We start from the raw sequence: 21,974 nt of genomic DNA, 5'->3' as shown, positions 1-21,974 counted from the left end.
AGACACCATGCAGTACATCACATACTCTCCTTTTGTTTGATGTATTTGTCTATTTTTGGTATCAGAGTAATATTAGCCTCATAGAATGAGTCAGGAAGTATTCTCTCCTCTTCTCTTCTGGAACAATTTGTAAAAGATCAGTATTAATTCTTCAAATACTTAGTATAGGGGTGCCTAGGTGGCTCAGTCAATTAAGCATCCAGCTCTTGGTTTTGGCTCAGGTCAAGATCTCAGGGTTGTGAGACTGAGCCCCACGTCGGGCTCTGCACTGAGGATGGAGACTGCTTAAGATTCTCTCTCTCCCTTTCCTCTGCCCTTTCCCACACCCCACCCCACTTGCAGGCATGTGCACACATTCTCTCTCTTAAAAACAATTTAGTAGAATTTACAATGTAACCACCTGGGACTGGGCATTTCTTTACAAGAAATTTTTTTGGTTATTAATTCAGACTCTTGTGATGAATCCCTTCAGATTTTTATTACCTTTTTTTAAAGTTCAAATTCAATTAGCCCACATATAGTACATCATTAGATTTTGGTGTAGTATTCAATGATTCATTAGTTGGGTATAACACCCAGTGCTCATCACATCACGTGCCCTCCTTAATGCCCATCACCCAGTTACGCCATTCCCCCACCTGCCTCCCTTTCCACAATCCTCTGTTTTGTTTCCTGGTGTCAAGAGTCTCTCATGGTTTGGCTCCCTCTTTGATTTCTTCCCATTCAGTTTTCCCTCCCTTCCCCTGTGATCCACTGCGATCCCCTGCTCTACTACTTATCTTCCACACATGAGTGAAACCATATAATTGTCTTTCTCTGATTGACTTGTCTTGCTCAGCATAATCTCTTCCAGTTCCATCCATGTTGATATAAATGGTAGGTATTCATTTTTTCTGATGGCTGAGTAATATTCCATTGTATATATGAACCACATCTTCTTTATCCATTCATCTGTTGAAGGACATCTTGGCTCCTCCCACAGTTTGGCTATTGTGGACCTTGCTGCTATGAACATTGGGATGCCCATGCCCCTTCTTTTCATTACATCTGTATCTTTGTGGTAAATACCCAATAGTGCAATTGCTGGTTCATAGGGTAGCTCTGTTTTTAGCTTCTTGAGGAACCTCTATACTGTTTTCCAGAGTGGATGTACCGGCTTGCATTCCCACCAATGGTGTAAGAGGTTTACTTTCTCCACTTTCTCACCAACATTTGATGTTCCTGTCTTTTTTTTTTTTTAAAGATTTTATTTATTTATTTGACAGAGAGAGACCACAAGTAGAGAGGCAGGCAGAGAGAGAGGGGGAAGCAGGCTCCCTGCTGAGCAGAGAGAACCCGATGCAGGGCTCGATCCCAGGACCCTGAGACCATGACCTGAGCCGAAGGCAGAGGCTTTAACCCACTGAGTCACCCAGGAGCCCCTGTTCCTGTCTTGTTAATTTTAGCTGTTCCAACTGGTGTAAGGTGGTATATCAAGTGGTTTTGATTTCTGTTTCCCTGACGCTGAGTGATGTTGAGCATTTTATCATGTGTCTGTTGGCCATTTGTATGTCTTTCTTTGGAGAAGTGTCTGCTTATTTCTTCTGCTCACTTCTTGACTGGATTATTTGTTTTTTTTGGGTGTTGAGTTTGAGAAGTTCTTTATAGATCTTGGATACCAGCCCTTTGTCGTGTGCAAATATCTTCTCCCATTCTGTAGGTTGCCTTTTAGTTTTGTTGTTTCCTTTGTTGTGCAGAAGCTTTTTATCTTGATGAAGTCCCAATAGTTCATTTTTGTTTTGTTTTCCTTGCCTTTAGAGACATATCTTGCAAGAAGTTGCTGCAGCCAAGGTGGAAGAGGTTGCTCTCTGTCTCACATTTAGATCTCTCATCCATTTTGAGTTTATTTTTGTGTATGGTGTAAGAGAACGGTCCAGTCTCATTCTTCTAAATGTGGCTGTCCAATTTTCCCAGTACTATTTATTAAAGAGACTGTCTTTTTTTCCATTGGATATTCTTTCATGCTTTATTGAATATTAGTTTGCCACAGAGTTGAGGGGCCACTTCTGGGTCTGCTATTCTGTTCCATTGACCTATGTGTCTGTTTTTGTGCCAGTACCATACTGTCTTGATGATGACAGCTTGGTAATACAGCTTGAAGTCAGACACTGTGATGCCCCCAGCTTTGGTTTTCTTTTTCAACATTCCCTTGGCTATTTGTTATTTTGTTGTGTTTTTTTTTTTTCTGGTTCCATACAAATTTTAGGATTATTTGTTCCAGCTCTGTGAAAAGTGTTGATGGTATTTTGATAGGGATTGCACTGAATGTGTAGATTGCTCTGGACAACATAGACATTTTAACAATGTTTGTTCTTCCAATCCATGAACATGGAATGTTTTTCCATCTCTTTGTGTCTTTCTAATTTTCTTTCATAGTGTTCTGTAGTTTGTAGACTACAGATCTTTTACCTCTTTGGTTAGGTTTATTCCTAGGTATCTTAAGGTTTTTGGTGTAATTTGATTGATTCCTTAATTTCTCTTTCTTCAGTCACATTGTTAATGTATAGAAATGCAACTGATTTCTGTGCATTGATTTTGTATCCTGCCATGTTGCTGAATTACTGAATGAGTTCTAGCAATTTTGGGTGGAGTCTTTTGGGTTTTTTGTATAAAGTATCATGTCACCTGCAAAGAGTGAGAATTTGACTACCTTTTTTTGCCAATGTGAATGCCTTTTATTTCTTTTTGTTGTCTGCTTGCTGAGGCTAGGACTTCTAGTACTATGCTGAACAATAGTGGTGACAGTGGGCATCCTCGTCATGTTCCTGACCTTAAGGGAGAAGCTCTCAGTTTTTCTCTATTGAGAGTGATATCGCTGTGGGCTTTTGTAGATGGCTTTTATGATATTGAAGTATGTTCCCTCTATGCCTATACTTTAAAGAGTTTTAATCAAGAAAGGATGTTATATTTTGTCAAATGCTTTTTCTGCATCAGTTGAGGATCATGTGGTTGTTGTCTTTCTTTCATTAATGTGATCTATAACATTGATTGATTTGCAAATGTTGAGCCACCCTTGTATCCCAGGAATAAATCCCACCTGGTCGTGGTGAATAATCTTTTTAATGTAATATTGTATCCTATTGGCTAGTATCTTGGTGAGTATTTTGGCATCCATGTCTATCAGGGATATTGGTCTGTAATTCTCCGTTTTGATGGGGGTCTTTGGTTTTGGGTTCAGACCAATAACCAGCAAGGAAAATGAAGCAATAATCAAAAACATCCCAAAAAACAAGAGTTCAGAGTCAGATGTCTTCCTGGAAGAATTCTACCAAACATTTAAAGAATTAATACCTATTCTACTGAAGATGTTTCAAAAAATAGAAATGGAAGGAAATCTTCCAAACTCATTTGATGAGGCCAGATTTTATTACCTCTTGACACAGTTTCAGTAGTTTGTATGTTTGTAGGAATTTGTCCATTTCATGTAGTTTAACTGTTGGCATATCATTATACACAGTATCCTCTTTTAGTCTGTTTTATTTCTGTAAGGTTGTTAGTCATATCCCTCCTTTCATTTATGATTTCAGTAACGGAGTTCTTTTTTTTAAAAAAGATTTTATTTATTTATTTGAGAGAGAGAGACTGAGAGTGAGAGAGAAAGCATGAGAAGGGGAGGGTCAGAGGGAGAAGCAGACTCCCTGCTGAGCAGAGACCCTGATGTGGGACTCTATCCCAGGACTCCAGGTTCATGACCTGAGCGGAAGGCAGTCGCTTAACCAACTGAGCCACTCAGGCACCCCTCAGTAACTGATTTCAAATCTCTTTTTTCCTTTCTGAGCATAGCTAAAGATTTGTCTTTTGATAGGAGTTCTTTTGAAAGAGTCAACTTTTGGTTTAATTGTTTTTCTCTGTCATTGTTCTATTCTTTTTTTTTTTAAATTTTTTTATTTTTTCAGCATAACAGTATTCATTATTTTTGCACCACACCCAGTGCTCCATGCAATCTGTGCCCTCTACAATACCCACCACCTGGTGCCCCCAACCTCCCACCCCCCACCCCTTCAAAATTCTCAGATCGTTTTTCAGAGTCCATAGTCTCTCATGGTTCATCTCCCCTTCCAATTTCCCTCAACTCCCTTCTCCTCTCCATCTCCCCTTGTCCTCCATGCTATTTGTTATGCTCCACAAATAAGTGAAACCATATGATAATTGACTCTCTCTGCTTGACTTATTTCACTCAGCATAATCTCTTCCAGTCCCGTCCATGTTGCTACAAAACTTGGGGATTCATCCTTTCTTTCTTTTTTTTTTTTTTTTTTACAGCTTTATAAACATATATTTTTATCCCCAGGGGTACAGGTCTGCGAATCGCCAGGTTTACACACTTCACAACACTCACCATAGCACATACCCTCCCCAATATCCATAACCCCACCCCCTCTCCCAACCCCCTCCCCCCATCAACCCTCAGTTTGTTTTGTGAGCTTAAGAGTCACTTATGGTTTGTCTCCCTCCCAGTCCCATCTTGTTTCATTTACTCTTCTCCTACCCCCTCAACCCCCCATGTTGCATCTCCTCTCCCTCATATCAGGGAGATCATATGATAGTTGTCTTTCTCCGATTGACTTATTTCGCTAAGCATGATACCCTCTAGTTCCATCCACGTCGTCGCAAATGGCAAGATTTCATTTCTTTTGATGGCTGCATAGTATTCCATTGTGTATATATACCACATCTTCTTTATCCATTCGTCTGTAGATGGACATCTAGGTTCTTTCCATAGTTTGGCTATTGTAGACATTGCTGCTATAAACATTCGGGTGCACGTGCCCCTTCGGATCACTATGTTTGTATCTTTAGGGTAAATACATAGCAGTGCAATTGCTGGGTCATAGGGTAGTTCTATTTTCAACATTTTGAGGAACCTCCATGCTGTTTTCCAGAGTGGTTGCACCAGCTTGCATTCCCACCAACAGTGTAGGAGGGTTCCCCTTTCTCCGCATCCTTGCCAGCATCTGTCATTTCCTGACTTGTTAATTTTAGCCATTCTGACTGGTGTGAGGTGATATCTCATTGTGGTTTTGATTTGTATTTCCCTGATGCCGAGTGATATGGAGCACTTTTTCATGTGTCTGTTGGCCATCTGGATGTCTTCTTTGCAGAAATGTCTGTTCATGTCCTCTGCCCACTTCTTGATTGGATTATTTGTTCTTTGGGTGTTGAGTTTGCTAAGTTCTTTATAGATTTTGGACACTAGCCCTTTATCTGATATGTCATTTGCAAATATCTTCTCCCATTCTGTCAGTTGTCTTTTGGTTTTGTTCACTGTTTCCTTTGCTGTGCAAAAACTTTTGATCTTGATAAAATCCCAAAAGTTCATTTTTGCCCTTGCTTCCCTTGCCTTTGGTGATGTTCCTAGGAAGATGTTGCTGCGGCTGAGGTCGAAGAGGTTGCTGCCTGTGTTCTCCTCGAGGATTTTGATGGATTCCTTTCTCACATTGAGATCCTTCATCCATTTTGAGTCTATTTTCGTGTGTGGTGTAAGGAAATGATCCAATTTCATTTTTCTGCATGTGGCTGTCCAATTTTCCCAACACCATTTATTGAAGAGGCTGTCTTTGTTCCATTGGACATTCTTTCCTGCTTTGTCGAAGATGAGTTGACCATAGAGTTGAGGGTCCATTTCTGGGCTCTCTATTCTGTTCCATTGATCTATGTGTCTGTTTTTGTGCCAGTACCATGCTGTCTTGATGATGACAGCTTTGTAATAGAGCTTGAAGTCCGGAATTGTGATGCCACCAACTTTGGCTTTCTTTTTCAATATTCCTTTGGCTATTCGAGGTCTTTTCTGGTTCCATATAAATTTTAGGATTATTTGTTCCATTTCTTTGAAAAAAATGGATGGTACTTTGATAGGAATTGCATTAAATGTGTAGATTGCTTTAGGTAGCATAGACATTTTCACAATATTTATTCTTCCAATCCAGGAGCATAGAACATTTTTCCATTTCTTTGTGTCTTCCTCAATTTCTTTCATGAGTACTTTATAGTTTTCTGAGTATAGATTCTTAGTCTCTTTGGTTAGGTTTATTCCTAGGTATCTTATAGTTTTGGGTGCAATTGTAAATGGGATGGACTCCTTAATTTCTCTTTCTTCTGTCTTGTTGTTGGTGTAGAGAAATGCAACTGATTTCTGTGCATTGATTTTATATCCTGACACTTTACTGAATTCCTGTACAAGTTCTAGCAGTTTTGGAGTGGAGTCTTTTGGGTTTTCCACATAGAGTATCATATCATCTGCGAAGAGTGATAGTTTGACTTCTTCTTTGCCGATTTGGATGCCTTTAATTTCCTTTTGTTGTCTGATTGCTGAGGCTAGGACTTCTAGTACTATGTTGAATAGCAGTGGTGATAACGGACATCCCTGCCGTGTTCCTGACCTTAGCGGAAAAGCTTTCAGTTTTTCTCCATTGAGAATGATATTTGCGGTGGGTTTTTCATAGATGGCTTTGATAATATTGAGGTATGTGCCGTCTATCCCTACACTTTGAAGAGTTTTGATCAGGAAGGGATGCTGTACTTTGTCAAATGCTTTTTCAGCATCTATGGAGAGTATCATATGGTTCTTGTTCTTTCTTTTATTAATGTGTTGTATCACATTGATTGATTTGCGGATGTTGAACCAGCCTTGCAGCCCTGGAATAAATCCCACTTGGTCGTGGTGAATAATCCTTTTAATGTACTGTTGAATCCTATTGGCTAGTATTTTGGCGAGAATTTTTGCATCTGTGTTCATCAAGGATATTGGTCTGTAGTTCTCTTTTTTGTTGGGATCCTTGTCTGGTTTTGGGATCAAGGTGATGCTGGCCTCATAAAATGAGTTTGGAAGTTTTCCTTCTATTGCTATTTTTTGGAACAGTTTCAGGAGAATAGGAATTAGTTCTTCTTTAAATGTTTGGTAGAATTCCCCCGGGAAGCCATCTGGCCCTGGGCTTTTGTTTGTTTGGAGATTTTTGATGACTGTTTCAATCTCCTTACTGGTTATGGGTCTGTTCAGGCTTTCTATTTCTTCCTGGTTCAGTTGTGGTAGTTTATATGTCTCTAGGAATGCATCCATTTCTTCCAGATTGTCAAATTTGTTGGCGTAGAGTTGCTCATAGTATGTTCTTATAATTGTCTGTATTTCTTTGGTGTTCGTTGTTATCTCTCCTCTTTCATTCATGATTTTATTTATTTGGGTCCTTTCTCTTTTCTTTTTGATAAGTCTGGCCAGGGGTTTATCAATCTTATTAATTCTTTCAAAGAACCAGCTCCTAGTTTCGTTGATTTGTTCTATTGTTTTTTTGGTTTCTATTTCATTGATTTCTGCTCTGATCTTTATGATTTCTCTTCTCCTGCTGGGTTTAGGGTTTCTTTCTTGTTCTTTCTCCAGCTCCTTTAGGTGTAGCGTTAGGTTGTGTACCTGAGACCTTTCTTGTTTCTTGAGAAAGGCTTGTACCGCTATATATTTTCCTCTCAGGACTGCCTTTGTTGTGTCCCACAAATTCTGAACCGTTGTGTTTTCATTATCATTTGTTTCCATGAATTTTTTCAATTCTTCTTTAATTTCCTGGTTGACCCATTCATTCTTTAGAAGGATGCTGTTTAGTCTCCATGTATTTGGGTTCTTTCCAAATTTCCTCTTGTGATTGAGTTCTAGCTTTAGAGCATTGTGGTCTGAAAATATGCAGGGAATGATCCCAATCTTTTGATACCGGTTGAGACTTGATTTAGGACCAAGAATGTGATCTATTCTGGAGAATGTTCCATGTGCACTAGAGAAGAATGTGTATTCTGTTGCTTTGGGATGAAATGTTCTGAATATATCTGTGATGTCCATCTGGTCCAGTGTGTCATTTAAGGCCTTGATTTCCTTGTTGATCTTTTGCTTGGATGATCTGTCCATTTCAGTGAGGGGAGTGTTAAAATCCCCTAATATTATTGTATTCTTGTCGATGTGTTTCTTTGATTTTGTTATTAATTGGTTTATATAGTTGGCTGCTCCCACGTTAGGGGCATAGATATTTAAAATTGTTAGATCTTCTTGTTGGACAGTTCCTTGGAGTATGATATAGTGTCCTTCCTCATCTCTTATTATAGTCTTTGGCTTAAAATCTAATTGATCTGATATAAGGATTGCCACTCCTGCTTTCTTCTGATGTCCATTAGCATGGTAAATTCTTTTCCACCCCCTCACTTTAAACCTGGAGGTGTCTTCAGGTTTAAGATGAGTTTCTTGTAGGCAACATATAGTTGGTTTTTGTTTTTTTATCCATTCTGATAGCCTGTGTCTTTTGATTGGGGCATTTAGCCCATTAACATTCAGGGTAAGTATTGAGAGATATGAATTTAGTGCCATTGTATTTCCTGTAAGGCGACTGTTATTGTATATTGTCTCTGTTTCTTTCTGATCTACTACTTTTAGGGTCTCTCTTTGCTTAGAGGACCCCTTTCAATATTTCCTGTAGAGCTGGTTTGGTATTTGCAAATTCTTTCAGTTTTTGTTTGTCCTGGAAGCTTTTAATCTCTCCTTCTATTTTCAGTGATAGCCTAGCTGGATATAGTATTCTTGGCTGCATGTTTTTCTCATTTAGTACTCTGAATATATCATGCCAGCTCTTTCTGGCCTGCCAGGTCTCTGTGGATAAGTCTGCTGCCAATCTAATATTTTTACCATTGTACGTTACAGACTTCTTTTCCCGGGCTGCTTTCAGAATCTTTTCTTTGTCACTAAGACTTGTCAATTTTACTATTAGGTGACGGGGTGTGGACCTATTCTTATTGATTTTGAGGGGGGTTCTCTGAACCTCCTGGATTTTGATGCTTGTTCCCTTTGTCATATTGGGGAAATTCTCTCCAATAATTCTCCCCAATATACCTTCTGCTCCCCTCTCTGTTTCCTCTTCTTCTGGAATCCCAATTATTCTAATGTTGTTTCGTCTTATGGTGTCACTTATCTCTCGAATTCTCCCCTCGTGGTTCAGTAGCTGTTTGTCCCTCTTTTGCTCAGCTTCTTTATTCTCTGTCATTTGGTCTTCTATATCGCTAATTCTTTCTTCTGCCTCATTTATCCTAGCAGTGAGAGCCTCCATTTTTGATTGCACCTCATTAATAGCTTTTTTGATTTCAACTTGGTTAGATTTTAGTTCTTTTATTTCTCCAGAAAGGGCTTTTATATCTCCCGAGAGGGTTGCTTTAATATCTTCCATGCCTTTTTCAAGCCCGGCTAGAATCTTGAGAATCATCATTCTGAACTCTATATCTGACATATTACCAATGTCTGTATTGATTAGGTCCCTAGCCTTTGGTACTGCCTCTTGTTCTTTTTTTTGTTGTGAATTTTTCCGCCTTGTCATTTTGTCCAGATAAGAGTTTATGAAGGAGCAAGTAAAATACTAAAAGGGTGGCAACAACCCCAGGAAAATATGCTTTAGCCAAATCAGAAGAGATCCCGAATTGTGAGGGGGGAGAAAGGGGATAAAAAGGAGTTCAGAAAGAAAGAAAAAAAAAAAATGAAACTATTAAAAAAAAGAAAGCCGATAAAGAAAAAATATAAAAAGAGGAAAAATATATATATATTAGATAAACTATTTAAAAAACGTTAAAAAAAGAAAACGGTAAAAGTTAAAAAAAATTCAGCAGAAGAAGAGAAAAAGAAAAAAAAATTGAAAAAGAAAAAAAAATTAACTGCAAGGCTAAAAAATCATGGGGAGAAAGCCATGAGTTCCGTGCTTTGCTTTCTTCTCCTCTGGAATTCCGCCGCTCTCCTTGGTAGGTGAACTTGGTCCTGGCTGGGTTTCCCGTTGATCTTCTGGGGGAGGGGCCTGTTGTAGTGATTCTCAAGTGTCTTTGCCCCAGGCGGAGTTGCACCGCCCTTACCCGGGGCCGCGCTGAGTAATCCGCTTGTGTTCGCTTTCGGGAGCTTTTGTTCCCTGAGCGCTTTCCGTAGAGTCCGGAGGACGGGAATGAAGATGGCGGCCTTCCGGTCTCCGGCCCGGAGGAGCCGAGAGCCCGGGGCCCCACTCCTCAGTGCGCCCTCAGAGAACAGCGCCCAAAATCTCCCGCCACCCTGGCCTCCGGCCACGTTCCGAGCTGACCGAGCCTGCGACCGGTTCAAGGCAACCCCGAGCTGAGAGTCACTCCTCGGCTCTGTCTCTGCAGCCGGCTTCCCCGTTCTAATACCGGTAAGCTCTGCGACACTCAGACACCCCCGATCCTTCTGCGACCCTGCGGGACCTGAGGCCGCGCTGACCCCGCCTGGGCTTCCAGTTAAGCCTCTGGAGCGATGTCCCTCAGCGGAACAGACTTTTAAAAGTCCTGATTTTGCTCTGTTGCTCCGCCGCTCGCCGGGAGCCGGCCCCTCCCCCCGCGGTCTATCTTCCCGTCGCTTTGGATTCACTTCTCCGCCAGTCCTACCTTGCAGAAAGTGGTTGATTTTCTGTTTCTGGAATTGCTGTTCTTCTTCTCTTCAATCTCCCGTTGGATTTGTAGGTGTTTGCAATCTTTAGATAAGCTATTTAGCTGATCTCCCGCTACCCGAAGTAGTCTCAGCTGCTACTTCTCCGCCATCTTGACTCCTCCCCCTCATTGTTCTATTCTTTATTTCATTTTTCCATCACAGTTTTGATTATTTCCATTCTTCCTCTCACTTTGGGTTTAGTTTTCTCTTCTCTTCTAGTTTAGTTTTTAAATATTTATAAGATTTAATTTTAATTCCAATATAGTTAACATAGTGTTATATTCGTTTCAAGTGTACAATATAGTGATTCAACAATTCTGTATATTACTCAGGGCTTGTCATGATAGCTTGTCATGCCCTTCACTTATTTTACTTATCTCCCCAACCCCATTCTAGTTTCCATAGTTGGAAAGTTAGGTTTTCGAGTTGAGACTTTTATCCTTTTTAAAAATATAGTATTTATAGCTATAGATTTCCCTCTAAGCAGTACTTTAGATACATCACTTGATCTTAGCCAAAAGGCCGAGAAGCGATGTACTTTAGATACATCAAAGAAGTCATGGTATGTTGTATATTTTTTTTAAATTAACATATAATGTATTTGCCCCAGGGGTACAGGTCTGTGAATCATCAGGCCTACACAACACTCACAGAACTCACTGTAGCACATACCCTCCCCAATGTCCATAATCCAGCCATCCTATCCCTATCTCCCCCACCCCCCAGTAACCCTCAGTTTGTTTTGTGATATTAAGAGTTTCTTATGGTTTGTCTCCCTCTTGATCCCATTTGTTTCACTTTTTCCTTCCCTACCCTGCACAACTCTCCGCCCTGCCTCTCAAATTCCTCATTATCAGAGAGATCATATGATAATTGTCTTTCTCTGATTGGCTTATTTTGCTAAAAATAATACCCTCTGGTTCCATCCACATTGTTGCAAATGGCAAGATTTCTTTTGATGGCTGCATAGTATTCCTGTGTGTGTGTGTGCGTGCGCACGTGCATGTGTGTGTGTGTGTATATATGTATATTTGAATTATTTTTTAATTTATTGTCAATATTATCTTATTATTAATATTGTTATAATATTCTATATAATTCTTGGTTGATGGTATATACATATATATATATATCTCACAGCTTCTTTACCCATTCATCTGTTGATGGACATCTAGGTTCTTTTCATAGTTTGGCTATTGTGGACATTGCTGCTATAAACATCTTGAGTGCATGTGCCCCTTTGGTATTTGTTTTATTCATCTAAAAATGTTTTCTATTTTTCCTTTTGATTTCTTCTTTGACCTTTTGGTAATTGAGGAATGTGTTGTTTCATTTCCACATATTGGTGACATTTTAAAACTTCCTTCTTTTATTGATTTCTGATTTAATTCCATTATAATCATATTTTGTATGATTTCCATTCTTCTAATTCATTGAGACTTGTTTTACAATCTAAAATATGGTCTATCCTGGAGAATAATCTATGTGCACCTGAAAAGAACATGTGCTCTGTGTTATTGGGTGGAATGTTGTACAGACATCTATTAGGTCTAGTTGGTTAATAGTGTCATTCAATTTCTCCTATAGCCTTTCCCTTTTGCACAATTCCTGTAGATTATTGAATACGGGGTATTGAAGTTGCCAACTGTTGTTTTTAAAATTTTGTGTTTCCCCTGTCAAATCTGCCAGTTTTTGCTTCATGTATTTCAGGACTCTTGTTAGTGCATATTTGCTTACAATTGCTATGTATTCCTGGTGGACAGAACTTAAAAAAATTCATTATAAGAATGTCCTTCCTCGTGTCTAGTAACAACTTTTGTCATAATGTCTGTTTTGTCTGACGTTATTATAGTTGTTCCACCTCTCTTTTCGTTTCTGTTTATATAGCATATATTTTTCCATACTTATGTTCAACCTATTTGTGTCTTTGAATCTAAGGTGTGTCTCTCGTATACAGCATTTAATTCGAATACATTTTAAAAATCCATTTTGCCAATCTCTGCCTTGTGATTAGTGTCCAATCCATATACATTGAATGTAGTTACAAATAAGATAGGGTTTACCTCTGTTATTTTTCAGTTTTCTATATGGTATGTCTTTGTTATTCTGTTTGTCCAGTATTGCTGTTGTTTATGTTACATGAATGTTTTCTTTCCTGCCATTTTATTTAATTATTTTTCTTTTATACCACTTTACATTTTTATTTTTATTATTTTGAATTATTTTTTAATTTATTGTCAATATTATCTTATTATTAATATTGTTATAATATTCTATATAATTCTTGGTTGATGGTATTTTTCTTTCAGTGCTCTGAAGATGCCATCCCACTTGCTGTCTTCTGGCCTTCATGGTTTCTGATGAGGAACTTTACTGAAGATTACCTTTTCAGGATGAATTCCTTGTTTTTGGCTGATTTCAAGACTTTCTCTTAGTCTTTGCCTTTTGGCATTTTGACCTATCAATTGACCTATCTTTAAGCTTGTGGATCATTTCTTCTGTCAAATCAAATATTCTGTTGAGCTCCTTGAGCGATATTATCGTTTTAATTATTATGTATTTTTCTGCTTTGGAATTTCTACTTGATTCTTTTTAATAGTTTCTATGTCTTTATTTATATTCCTTCTCATGAAACATTGCTCTCATATTTTCCTTTAGATCTTTTAGACACATTTTCTTCAGTTCTTTTAGTATACTTACAATAGCTGATTTAAAGTCCCCCTCGCCCAGTAAGTTCAATACCTAGGCTTTCTTTGATGCAACTTTTATTCCTCACCCCCCAGTGTTTAGGTCACATCTTTCTGTTTCTTTGCATATCTCATTATTTCTTTTGTTAAAAACTGCATATTTAAAATAATTTCCTTAATTGTTTTAAATCAAGAAATCTCTCAGTCTTAGCTGAGAAGCTGTGTGTGTGTGTGTGTGTGTGTGTGTGTGTGTGTGTGTGTATGTTAGGGTAAGTCTTTAAAGCCTTGGAAGACAGGTTGAAACTCTACCTTAACTATCACTACTGGGAGACAGCTTCAGGTCAACCAGAGGTGGGAGATTAGATTATTGATAGGTCTTTCTTTGGCAGGCACACATCTCTGCATATGCACGTGGTCTTCTTTATTTCCGGGTACTGCCATAGTCTCCAGTGGACTTCTTACTCCTCATTTTTTCTATTAAGTTTTTTGGTAAATCTCCTGTTTTCCTCAACTGTTATCACCACTTTAGGCAAAGGCAATCTTAAATGCTATTGATTGTTCTGACAAACACCCCAGAAAAACTTTTCCTGGTTACTGAGCTCTGAAGTCAATAAGCCTTGCCATTGGACATTTCCAGGGAGCTGCCAGACAAATCAATAACAATGTTCTGGGAATGGGGCTTTTTTGGGGAATTCCAATCTCAGGTTTCCTCCTCTTGTGGTGTTAGGGTGGTGTTTCTCCAGGTACTGTGGTTGCAAGTTTATTTCATTTAAAAGCTGCTGTGGAGATGGATGGGAACAGGGCAAATTATAATTGCAAAACTCACTGTTCTTACCAAGAGTCAGCCATTTTTTTCCTGCATGAATGCTCCCTGAGTTGTTGCAAATTTTTGAGTAATTTCCAGAGTTATGAAATGTTAATTTTGGCAAATTTTGCCAGTGTTCTCATATATATTTAATGGAGGAATAGATTTGTAGAGAGCCTTCTGTTTCTATTCCAGAAGTAATCTCTTCAGGGTCCTCTAAAATCTTTATTATCTGAAGGGATATGAAGATCTCAAACTTTGGAAACAAAAATTTATAACTAAATTTGCACTTCAGAGTCTATAGCATTTGGTGCTCCCATATTACTAGTATGACCCGTGAAACCTCTTCAGTCTATGTATTTCCTTTATTAATCTCCTGGGTGATGCAAATCTAAAAGACATCAGGATGCATGTATCCCTTCAAATCAATACTTTTGTATCCTTTGGGTAAATTCCTAGTAGAGCAGCTGCTGGATCATAGGGTAGTTCCATTTTTAACTTTTAGAGGAAACTCCATACTGTTTTCCAGAGTGGATGAGCCAGTTTGCATTCCTCCCAACAGTGTAAGAGTGTTCCCCTTTCTATACATCCTTGCCAATATCTGTTGTTTCCTGTGTTGTTAATTTTAGCCATTCTGACTGGTCTGAGGTACTATCTCATTGTGGTTTTGATTTGTATTTCCCTCATAATGAGTGATGTTGAGCATCTTTTCATGTGTCTGTTGGCCATCTGTATGTCTTCTTTGGAAAAATATCTATTCATGTCTTCTGTCCGTTTTTTAACTAGATTTTTTGTTTTTTGGGTGTTGAATTTTATAAGTTTTTATATGTTTTAGATACAAACCCTTTATCAGGTATGTCACTTGCAAACATCTCCCATTCCATAGGTTACCTTTTAGTTGTATTGATTGTTTCTTCTCTGTGCAGAAGTTTTTATCTTGATGAAGTCCCAATAGTTTATTTTTTGCTTTTGTTTCTCTTTCCTCAGGAGACATATCTAGTAAGAAATTGCTACAGTGATGGCAAAGAGGTTACTGCCTGTGTTCTCCTCTAGGATTTTGATGTTTCCTGGAAAAGCGGGTTCTTAACAGAAGCTGTTCTATCCTGATCAGCCCTCCAGAAGCAAAATTACTCACTCTTTTCATTGTATTTTGGATGATTTAATGCTACTGAAATCCATCTGATAGTTACGCATGCACAGATCACTTCCGAGATAGTGCTGAAGAGTAAATATTGTAAAAGCATACTACCAGCCATCTGAATTAAAAAGAAAAGAAAAATTTCTCATATTAATTAGCCATTTAAAAATTACACAAGAACAATACTTAGTAAGAGGGAATAAATATCATTCATCATATCAGTCTCACATAACCATGATTACTTTTGTGTATTTTTCATAAGAACAGAATTTATGAAGTACTGACATATGTACCTTGCATTCTGTTAAGTACTTCTTCTAGCAACAACCCTACAAGTTGGATACTTTTATTTCTCTTCTACATGTTACAAGACTGAAAAGCAGAGAGCTTACCTTAGTACTGTGGGGTGGGTGGAATTCTTCAGGATTTGGTACTGAATGCCCACCTTTTCTCTCTTTATACTTTCTCTTTTGGTAAGACTGATGGCATGACTTGTGTTTTATGCTTTTCCATTTAGTGCACATATAATTTTCATGTTCTCTTTTGACCCCCGTGTTGTAGGCATTATTATATGTATTAGGTGGAGCCAATCTCCCTCCTGTCCCACGTTTCTATGGTCTGAAGTAGGAGTTTCAGCTTTAAGAGTGGCTTCTAGTGTGTCTCAGTGCTCCTTACTTAAAATTCCCCATTTGAGAAGCAGAGATTTATCTACTTGGTGATTTTATCCTTTCTGGGTTCTTTTTTCAGAACTGTTTGTCTTTATGACCCCAGATTCTGAGAATTGTCTGGTTCCAGCACCTGAGACCTATCATTTATTTGCAACTAGGTAGATAAGTTTAACGCATGGAAGGAGGTATCAGCAGGCTCATTTTGGTCAAAGATTTAAGACTTACTCTCCAACTATAATAATCACAATAAAGCTTATAGTTTCATCTACATCTGCTTGATTTCTTGTATCTTATCTCAGTTGGTTTGGAACATGGAAGGAGAAAAGTGGGTGGCCATTCACTGGTCTGCCATATTAGTTTCCCAGGGCTGCTGTAATAAAGCATCACATCTGTGTGGCTTAACACAACTGAAATTTATTGTCTCACAGTTTTGGAGGGTAGAAGTCCAAAAAGAGTGCATTGGCCTTAGCAAGAGAATTCTCTTTCCAAAGCCTTTAGGGGAGGATTCTTCCTTGCCTCTTTCAGCTTCTGGTAGCCTCAAGTGTTCTTGGCTTGTAGTAGCATTACTATAACCTCTGCTGCTATGTTTATATGGCCATCTTCAGGCGCCTGGGTGGCTCAGTGGGTTTAAGCCTCTGCCTTTGGCTCAGGTCATGATCTCAGGGTCCTGGGATCGAGTCCTGCATGGGCTCTCTGCTTGATGGGGAGCCTGCTTCCTCCTCTCTCTCTCTCTGCCTGCCTCTCTGCCTATTTGTGATCTCTGTCAAATAAATAACTAAAAATCTTTAAAAAAAAATAAAAATATATGGCCATCTTCCTTCCATGTCTATGTCCAGATTTCTTTCTTCTTATAAGGACACTTGTTATATTGGATCAATGGCCTACCCTACTCTTGCATGACCTCATCTGAACTAATTCCACCTGCAGAGACCCTGTTCTCAGATAATGCACTTTCTGAGGTACTGTGGGTTAAGACATCTCTTTTTTGGGGACACAATTCAACCCATAACAGTCTGTCTCTGCCCTGCCTCTACATTCATGTCCCTCCCATGTACAAAATATATTCACCTGATCCTAATATCTACAAGAGTTTTGACCCATTTTGACATCAACTCCAATGACCTAAATGTCCTCAGGTCAAAAAGCCCCAAATCTCATCATCTAAATTATCTTAATTAGCTATGGATGAGACTCATAGAATTGTTCATTTCAGGGCAAAATGTTTCTCCATCTGTGGACCTGTGAAACCAGGAAATGAGCTATCTACTTCTAAGGTGTAACTGATGGGACAGATACAGGATAGATATTTCCATTTCAAAAGGGAGATATAAGGAGGAAAAAAGGGTCATAGGCCCCAAGCAAGCTCAAAACCCAACAGGGCAACAGTTTAGATTTCTGTCCTCAGGGCCTGCTGAGTTCCCTCTCTTTAGGCTATTCTTATCTCAGCCTGTAGCATATGAAAGATGTAAATATTTGCGACATGAAAGGCGTTTCTTTTTCCTTTTTAATTTTTGGTTTTCTTTTTTATTTATTATCTTATTTAATTTTAAAAAAAGATTTATTTATTTACTTGAAAGAGAGAGCAAGTGAGAGAACATAAATGGAGGGGAAGGGTAGAGGGAGAAGGAGAAGCAGACTCCCCACTGAGCAGGGAGCCCAGGACCCTGGGATCATGACCCTAGCCAAGCAAAGGCAGACACTTAGCAGACTGAGCCACCCAGGAACACTTCCTGGTTTTCTTTTTTTTTTTTTTTTGCTTTTGTAACTGAGGTACTAATTCTATACTTTATACCATTTTCCAGTGGTTTTTAATGCTTATTTATTTATTTATGCTCATTCATTTAGTCTGTGATTTCTTTTTACACATTGGGAAAGTGGAGCCCATTACTATTTTACTTGAAATAGAGAGCTCATTGATTTAATGTTACTTTATCAAGTTTCACCTTTTCCATATTGCCTGGTAAAATGATCTCCCCAAAATAATATTTTTTGCCTATACTAGGATTTACTTCTCAGCTCTCTGTACTTTGACCAATTTTTCTTTTCATGTATAAATATTATATCATTTTTCTTGAGAGCTTGTTTGGAGGTTCTAGCAGGGGAGCGCAGCTACTCGTATACCCTTGACCGAAGAACGGTCCTCTCCTCTATCGGGGAAGGTCGTCCTCTTCGACCGAGCGCGCAGCTTCGGGAGGGAAGCACATGGAGCGGTGAGGGAGGAAGGGGACACCCGCCTAGCCAGCCAGATCAGCCGAATCAACTCTGGCGATCAATGGGGTGGTAGATGTCGCAGCCAGATTGCCCTCACATCCTATACCATTTTTCTTATAATGGCTTAATCACATATTTTCATATCTGATTCAGCAAGTTGTTTGTCCCTCCCCAACCATTGTGTGGCTTCCAGACTTTCTTGGCACCTTTCCCACAATCTTTTCCCCATCCATACACATTTTACAGTAGTTTTATTGCATTCCCTCCCAAACCTTTGTTGGGATTCTATTATTTTTTAAGATTTTATTTATGTATTTGACAGGGAGAGACACAGTGAGAGAGGGAACACAAGCAGGGGGAGTGAGAGAGAGACAAACAGGCTGCCGCTGAGCAGAGAGCCTGATGTGGGGCTTGAACCTAGGACCCTGGGATCATGACCTGAGCCAAAGGCAGATGCTTAACAACTGAGCCACCCAGAATCCCTGTGTTGGGATTCTAAGTGGAATTGCATCACATTTATGTATTAATTTACAGAATCTTGCAATTTTATGATATGAATTTGCATTCAAGAATGTAGTTTCTCAACAGTATTCAGTTCTTTTTACAGTCCTCATTTTGTTTTTAAAGCTTTGCTATTATTTTGATTAGGCATTTATTGTTTTTCCTACTTTAGCATCTAAAGTGGTGATTTCTAGTACAAAGAAAATGTATTAGAAGCCTGGATGGCTCAGTTTGTTAAGCATCTAATTCTTGATTTCAGCTCAGGTCATGATCTCAGAGTAGTGAGATCAAGCCCCACTTTGGGCCCTGCACTGGGCATGGAGTCTGCTTAAGATTCTCTCTCTACCCCCCTCTCTCTAAAAAAAAAATGTATTAATTGTCTACATTTTTCTTTACCCAGTTACTTTCCTAAACTGTTTTGTTGCAGTGGTTTTTTAGCTGAGTCTTTGGAGTTTTCTAGATATCCTATCACTTTATCTTCACATAATGATAGTTCTGATCTCTCTCTCTGGCTTCTAGTATTTCTTTAGCTGGACTAAAAGTGATTTAAAATATTCTCATGGTAAAAATTTGGAGGAGACAAAGTTTGTTTTTATATTTCCATACCAAAGATAATTGTCAAATTTGGCTGCCTTTTCCATACCTTGCCCACTGCAACATACATCACTTAACATAGTTTTTTCATTTATATCTAAAATTTGGATCCTGTTGTTACTAAACTTGGTACTTACATGTGTCCAAACATATTCGTTGGTGTCTGCATGATATGTGAAACAGGCAATACTTAGTATTATTATACCAAGTATAGAAAAGCAGACACTTAAGATGTTCATAACAAGGCTATAAATAAGCTGTAAAAGAAAGAATACTGGTCATGGGCAGTATGAACAGGTTTTGATGAAGCAATCAGTCTGTTGTCTGCTCTAGAGCAATCAAGTTGGAAATCTTTTATCTGATTCTCTGGAATCTTACTGTGGTTGATATCGGGACTCTGTCTCAAATTTGTCTGGAACCCAACAGGAAAAAACTCTTTTTTTGGTTTATTCAACAAATAATTAAACAGTGCCTGCAACATGCTAAATGTTGTGCTAGGGGTAAACCCAGGCTTCTACTCAAGCACCTCACAATCAAATGGAGGAGACAAGATGACAGTTTCATTCAATAAAATTTCATAAGTGTCATGTTATGAATTAGCTTCAGGTCCAGGATTTGCCAGTGTCATTCCTACCCCAGTAAGGTCACTACTACCAAATACCTTTCCATAGTTCCCATCTCCCTTCAAAATAGCATCCACTCCCTTCAGAACGGCACTGTGGAACTTGCATGACCTGTGAAGAGAAATTCTGCTCTTTTGAAAGGGGCTCCATGGGTTTTGTATGCATGTGTCAGAGGATAGTTATGCTTGAAAGAGGATTTTTTTTTGTTTTGTTTTAAATAATGGGAGGAAGGAGGTGATTTGATGCCAGTCAACCAAAGAAAGAACTTAAGTGGGCATATTCATTTTTGATTGTCTAGCAGGCAGCCTCCTTTCATTCCAGGTACTCTCCTCACTGGTTTAGTTTTTATTTATTTAAATTCAATTGACCAACATATAGTAAGTACATTGTTAGTATTCGATGTAGTGTTCAATGATTCATTATTTCTGTATGATACCCAGAGCTCATTACATCAAGGTTTGGTCTTTATAAAAGAAGTTTATCAGACTTTACTACAACAGCCAGAAGAGGAAGGACCTACCTCCCTTTCTTCAATCCATAGGAGGCATAGCCAGGACATTGCCAGTGAAATGTTACTCCTAAGGGTTGTGAATCTTGAGCAAGTAACTTAAAGAAGAAAAAAGACTGGAATTCATTCCTAGAACTGGCAGGTGGGATGTCATGCAGTGGGGGCAGTGGGATCTTTGGATGCTAGACAGAAAATATGATGTCTAGTGAAGGTAACAACCTGGCCAGACTCTCTTTGCTGAAAGAAATAGCTGTGGTACTTTGGACTTTCTGTTTCTGGCCTCTGGAACTTTCTTAGATCCTGTGTATTTTCTAAGCTTGGTCCTTCACCTCCTAGATGCTATGACCCTGGCTTCTTTCTAGTAGACCCTGTTTTTCCTTGATGTAGCCAGATTCCGTTCACAGTGGTGAACAAAATTGAAAAACTGTATTATGGAAGAGAGAATAATGTATGCAAAACTTCAGAAATATGGGAAAGCAGGTCTTCAGGAAAATGAAGTTTTCGGTGTGGCTGGAATGCAGGGCATGAAGGGGAGTTGGATATAGTGTGGTTGGAGGAGTGGGCAGAGGATGGATTATGAAGACTCTAGTATGCTGTGCTAAGAATTCCAATTTTATCTTTTTGAAGTGCAGAACAATATCGCTGAATGTTTCAGCTAGAAAGACCCCTTCTTAGTACAAAGCCAGGTGTGGTACACTCAAGCAAACACACACTTACAATGTCTCTGCACACTTACCCTATGACCATTTATGAGGTCAGAGAGGTTTATGAACCAGGATCACCTAGAGAAAGACATTTATGTTCCCAAAAAGTAGTAATCAAGCATTTTTTTCCTTTTTTTAAAAAGAAATTTAAATTCAAGTAGCCAACATATAGTATTACATCATTTGTTTCAGATGTAGAGCTCAATAATTCATCAGTTGTATATAACAGAACTCATCATAACACGTGGCCTCCTTAATGCCCATCACCAATTACCCCACCCCTTCACTTACCTCCCCTCCAGCAACCCTCAGTTTAATTCCTATAGTTAAGAGTCTCTCATGGTTTGTCTCCCTCTCTGATGACTTCCCATTCAGTTTTCCCTCCGTTCCCCTATGATCCTCTGCGCTCTTTCTTATATTCCAAATGTGAGTTAAGCATTTGAGTTAAATCTACAACATCATTCTTTTTGATGCGTTCTGCCTTTGTCATGACAGTGCGAGGAACTCCATGGATCAATTTCTCAGCCAAACTTGTGAAAATTACTTAAAAAAACCCAAAAAACAAAAAACAAAACACCCTGACATTTAAAATTTCTGGAAATAGTCCTAATGGCCTATGACAAATGAAGAAACACCTATTCAAGAAAATCTACTAAAGCTCCATCAAAACCATAGGGGTCTGTGGTATCCAAACCAAGAGCCATGCCCACTTGCCCCCTTCCCAGCGAGCAAGACCATTCTGGGTTAGTGCAGGATCCTTTCCCGCCAGATCCCACTCAGAGAGCTGGCTAGTGTTCTCACCCTTGGAGGAGCAGGTCATCTAGTGAGCATTTCTAATCTTGCTTCCAGCTCCTTGCAACTGATGCCAAGTTGCAGTGAGTGCAGCCAAGAGAGGCGGACTCTCCTTTTGCCTAACCCCTACTTGTGGGATGAGGGCTGATCTTGTTTGCAGTGCCAGTAAGAGTACTAGACCATGATCACCCTTGCCCTTGTTTAAGGGGTAGGAGTTCCACAGCATGAAAGGCAAACAGAGACCAGGGGCAGCTCTAAGCCCTCGG

General features: G+C 39.1%; 1 protein-coding gene and 1 pseudogene across 2 annotated transcripts in view; both read right to left on the bottom strand.

The window, feature by feature from the left end:
• The window catches only part of LOC125079321 (B-lymphocyte antigen CD20-like), a 47,771-nt gene that overhangs the window by 4,755 nt on the left and 21,042 nt on the right, over window positions 1–21,974 (bottom strand). For both annotated transcript variants that reach the window (XM_047692846.1, XM_047692847.1), the window contains 2 exons: window positions 19,219–19,338; window positions 15,105–15,225 (listed from right to left, as the gene is read on the bottom strand). In XM_047692846.1, the coding sequence (XP_047548802.1) occupies window positions 15,105–15,225; window positions 19,219–19,338 (241 nt within the window). The remainder of the gene's footprint in view (window positions 1–15,104; window positions 15,226–19,218; window positions 19,339–21,974) is intronic.
• On the bottom strand, window positions 10,891–11,011 carry LOC125080322 (uncharacterized; annotated as a pseudogene).

This window comes from Lutra lutra, chromosome 10 (assembly GCF_902655055.1).
Source record: "Lutra lutra chromosome 10, mLutLut1.2, whole genome shotgun sequence".
Classification (NCBI taxonomy): Eukaryota; Metazoa; Chordata; class Mammalia; order Carnivora; family Mustelidae; genus Lutra; species Lutra lutra.
Note: the sequence above shows the minus strand (reverse complement) of the source record. Positions and strands in the feature narration are given on the sequence as shown.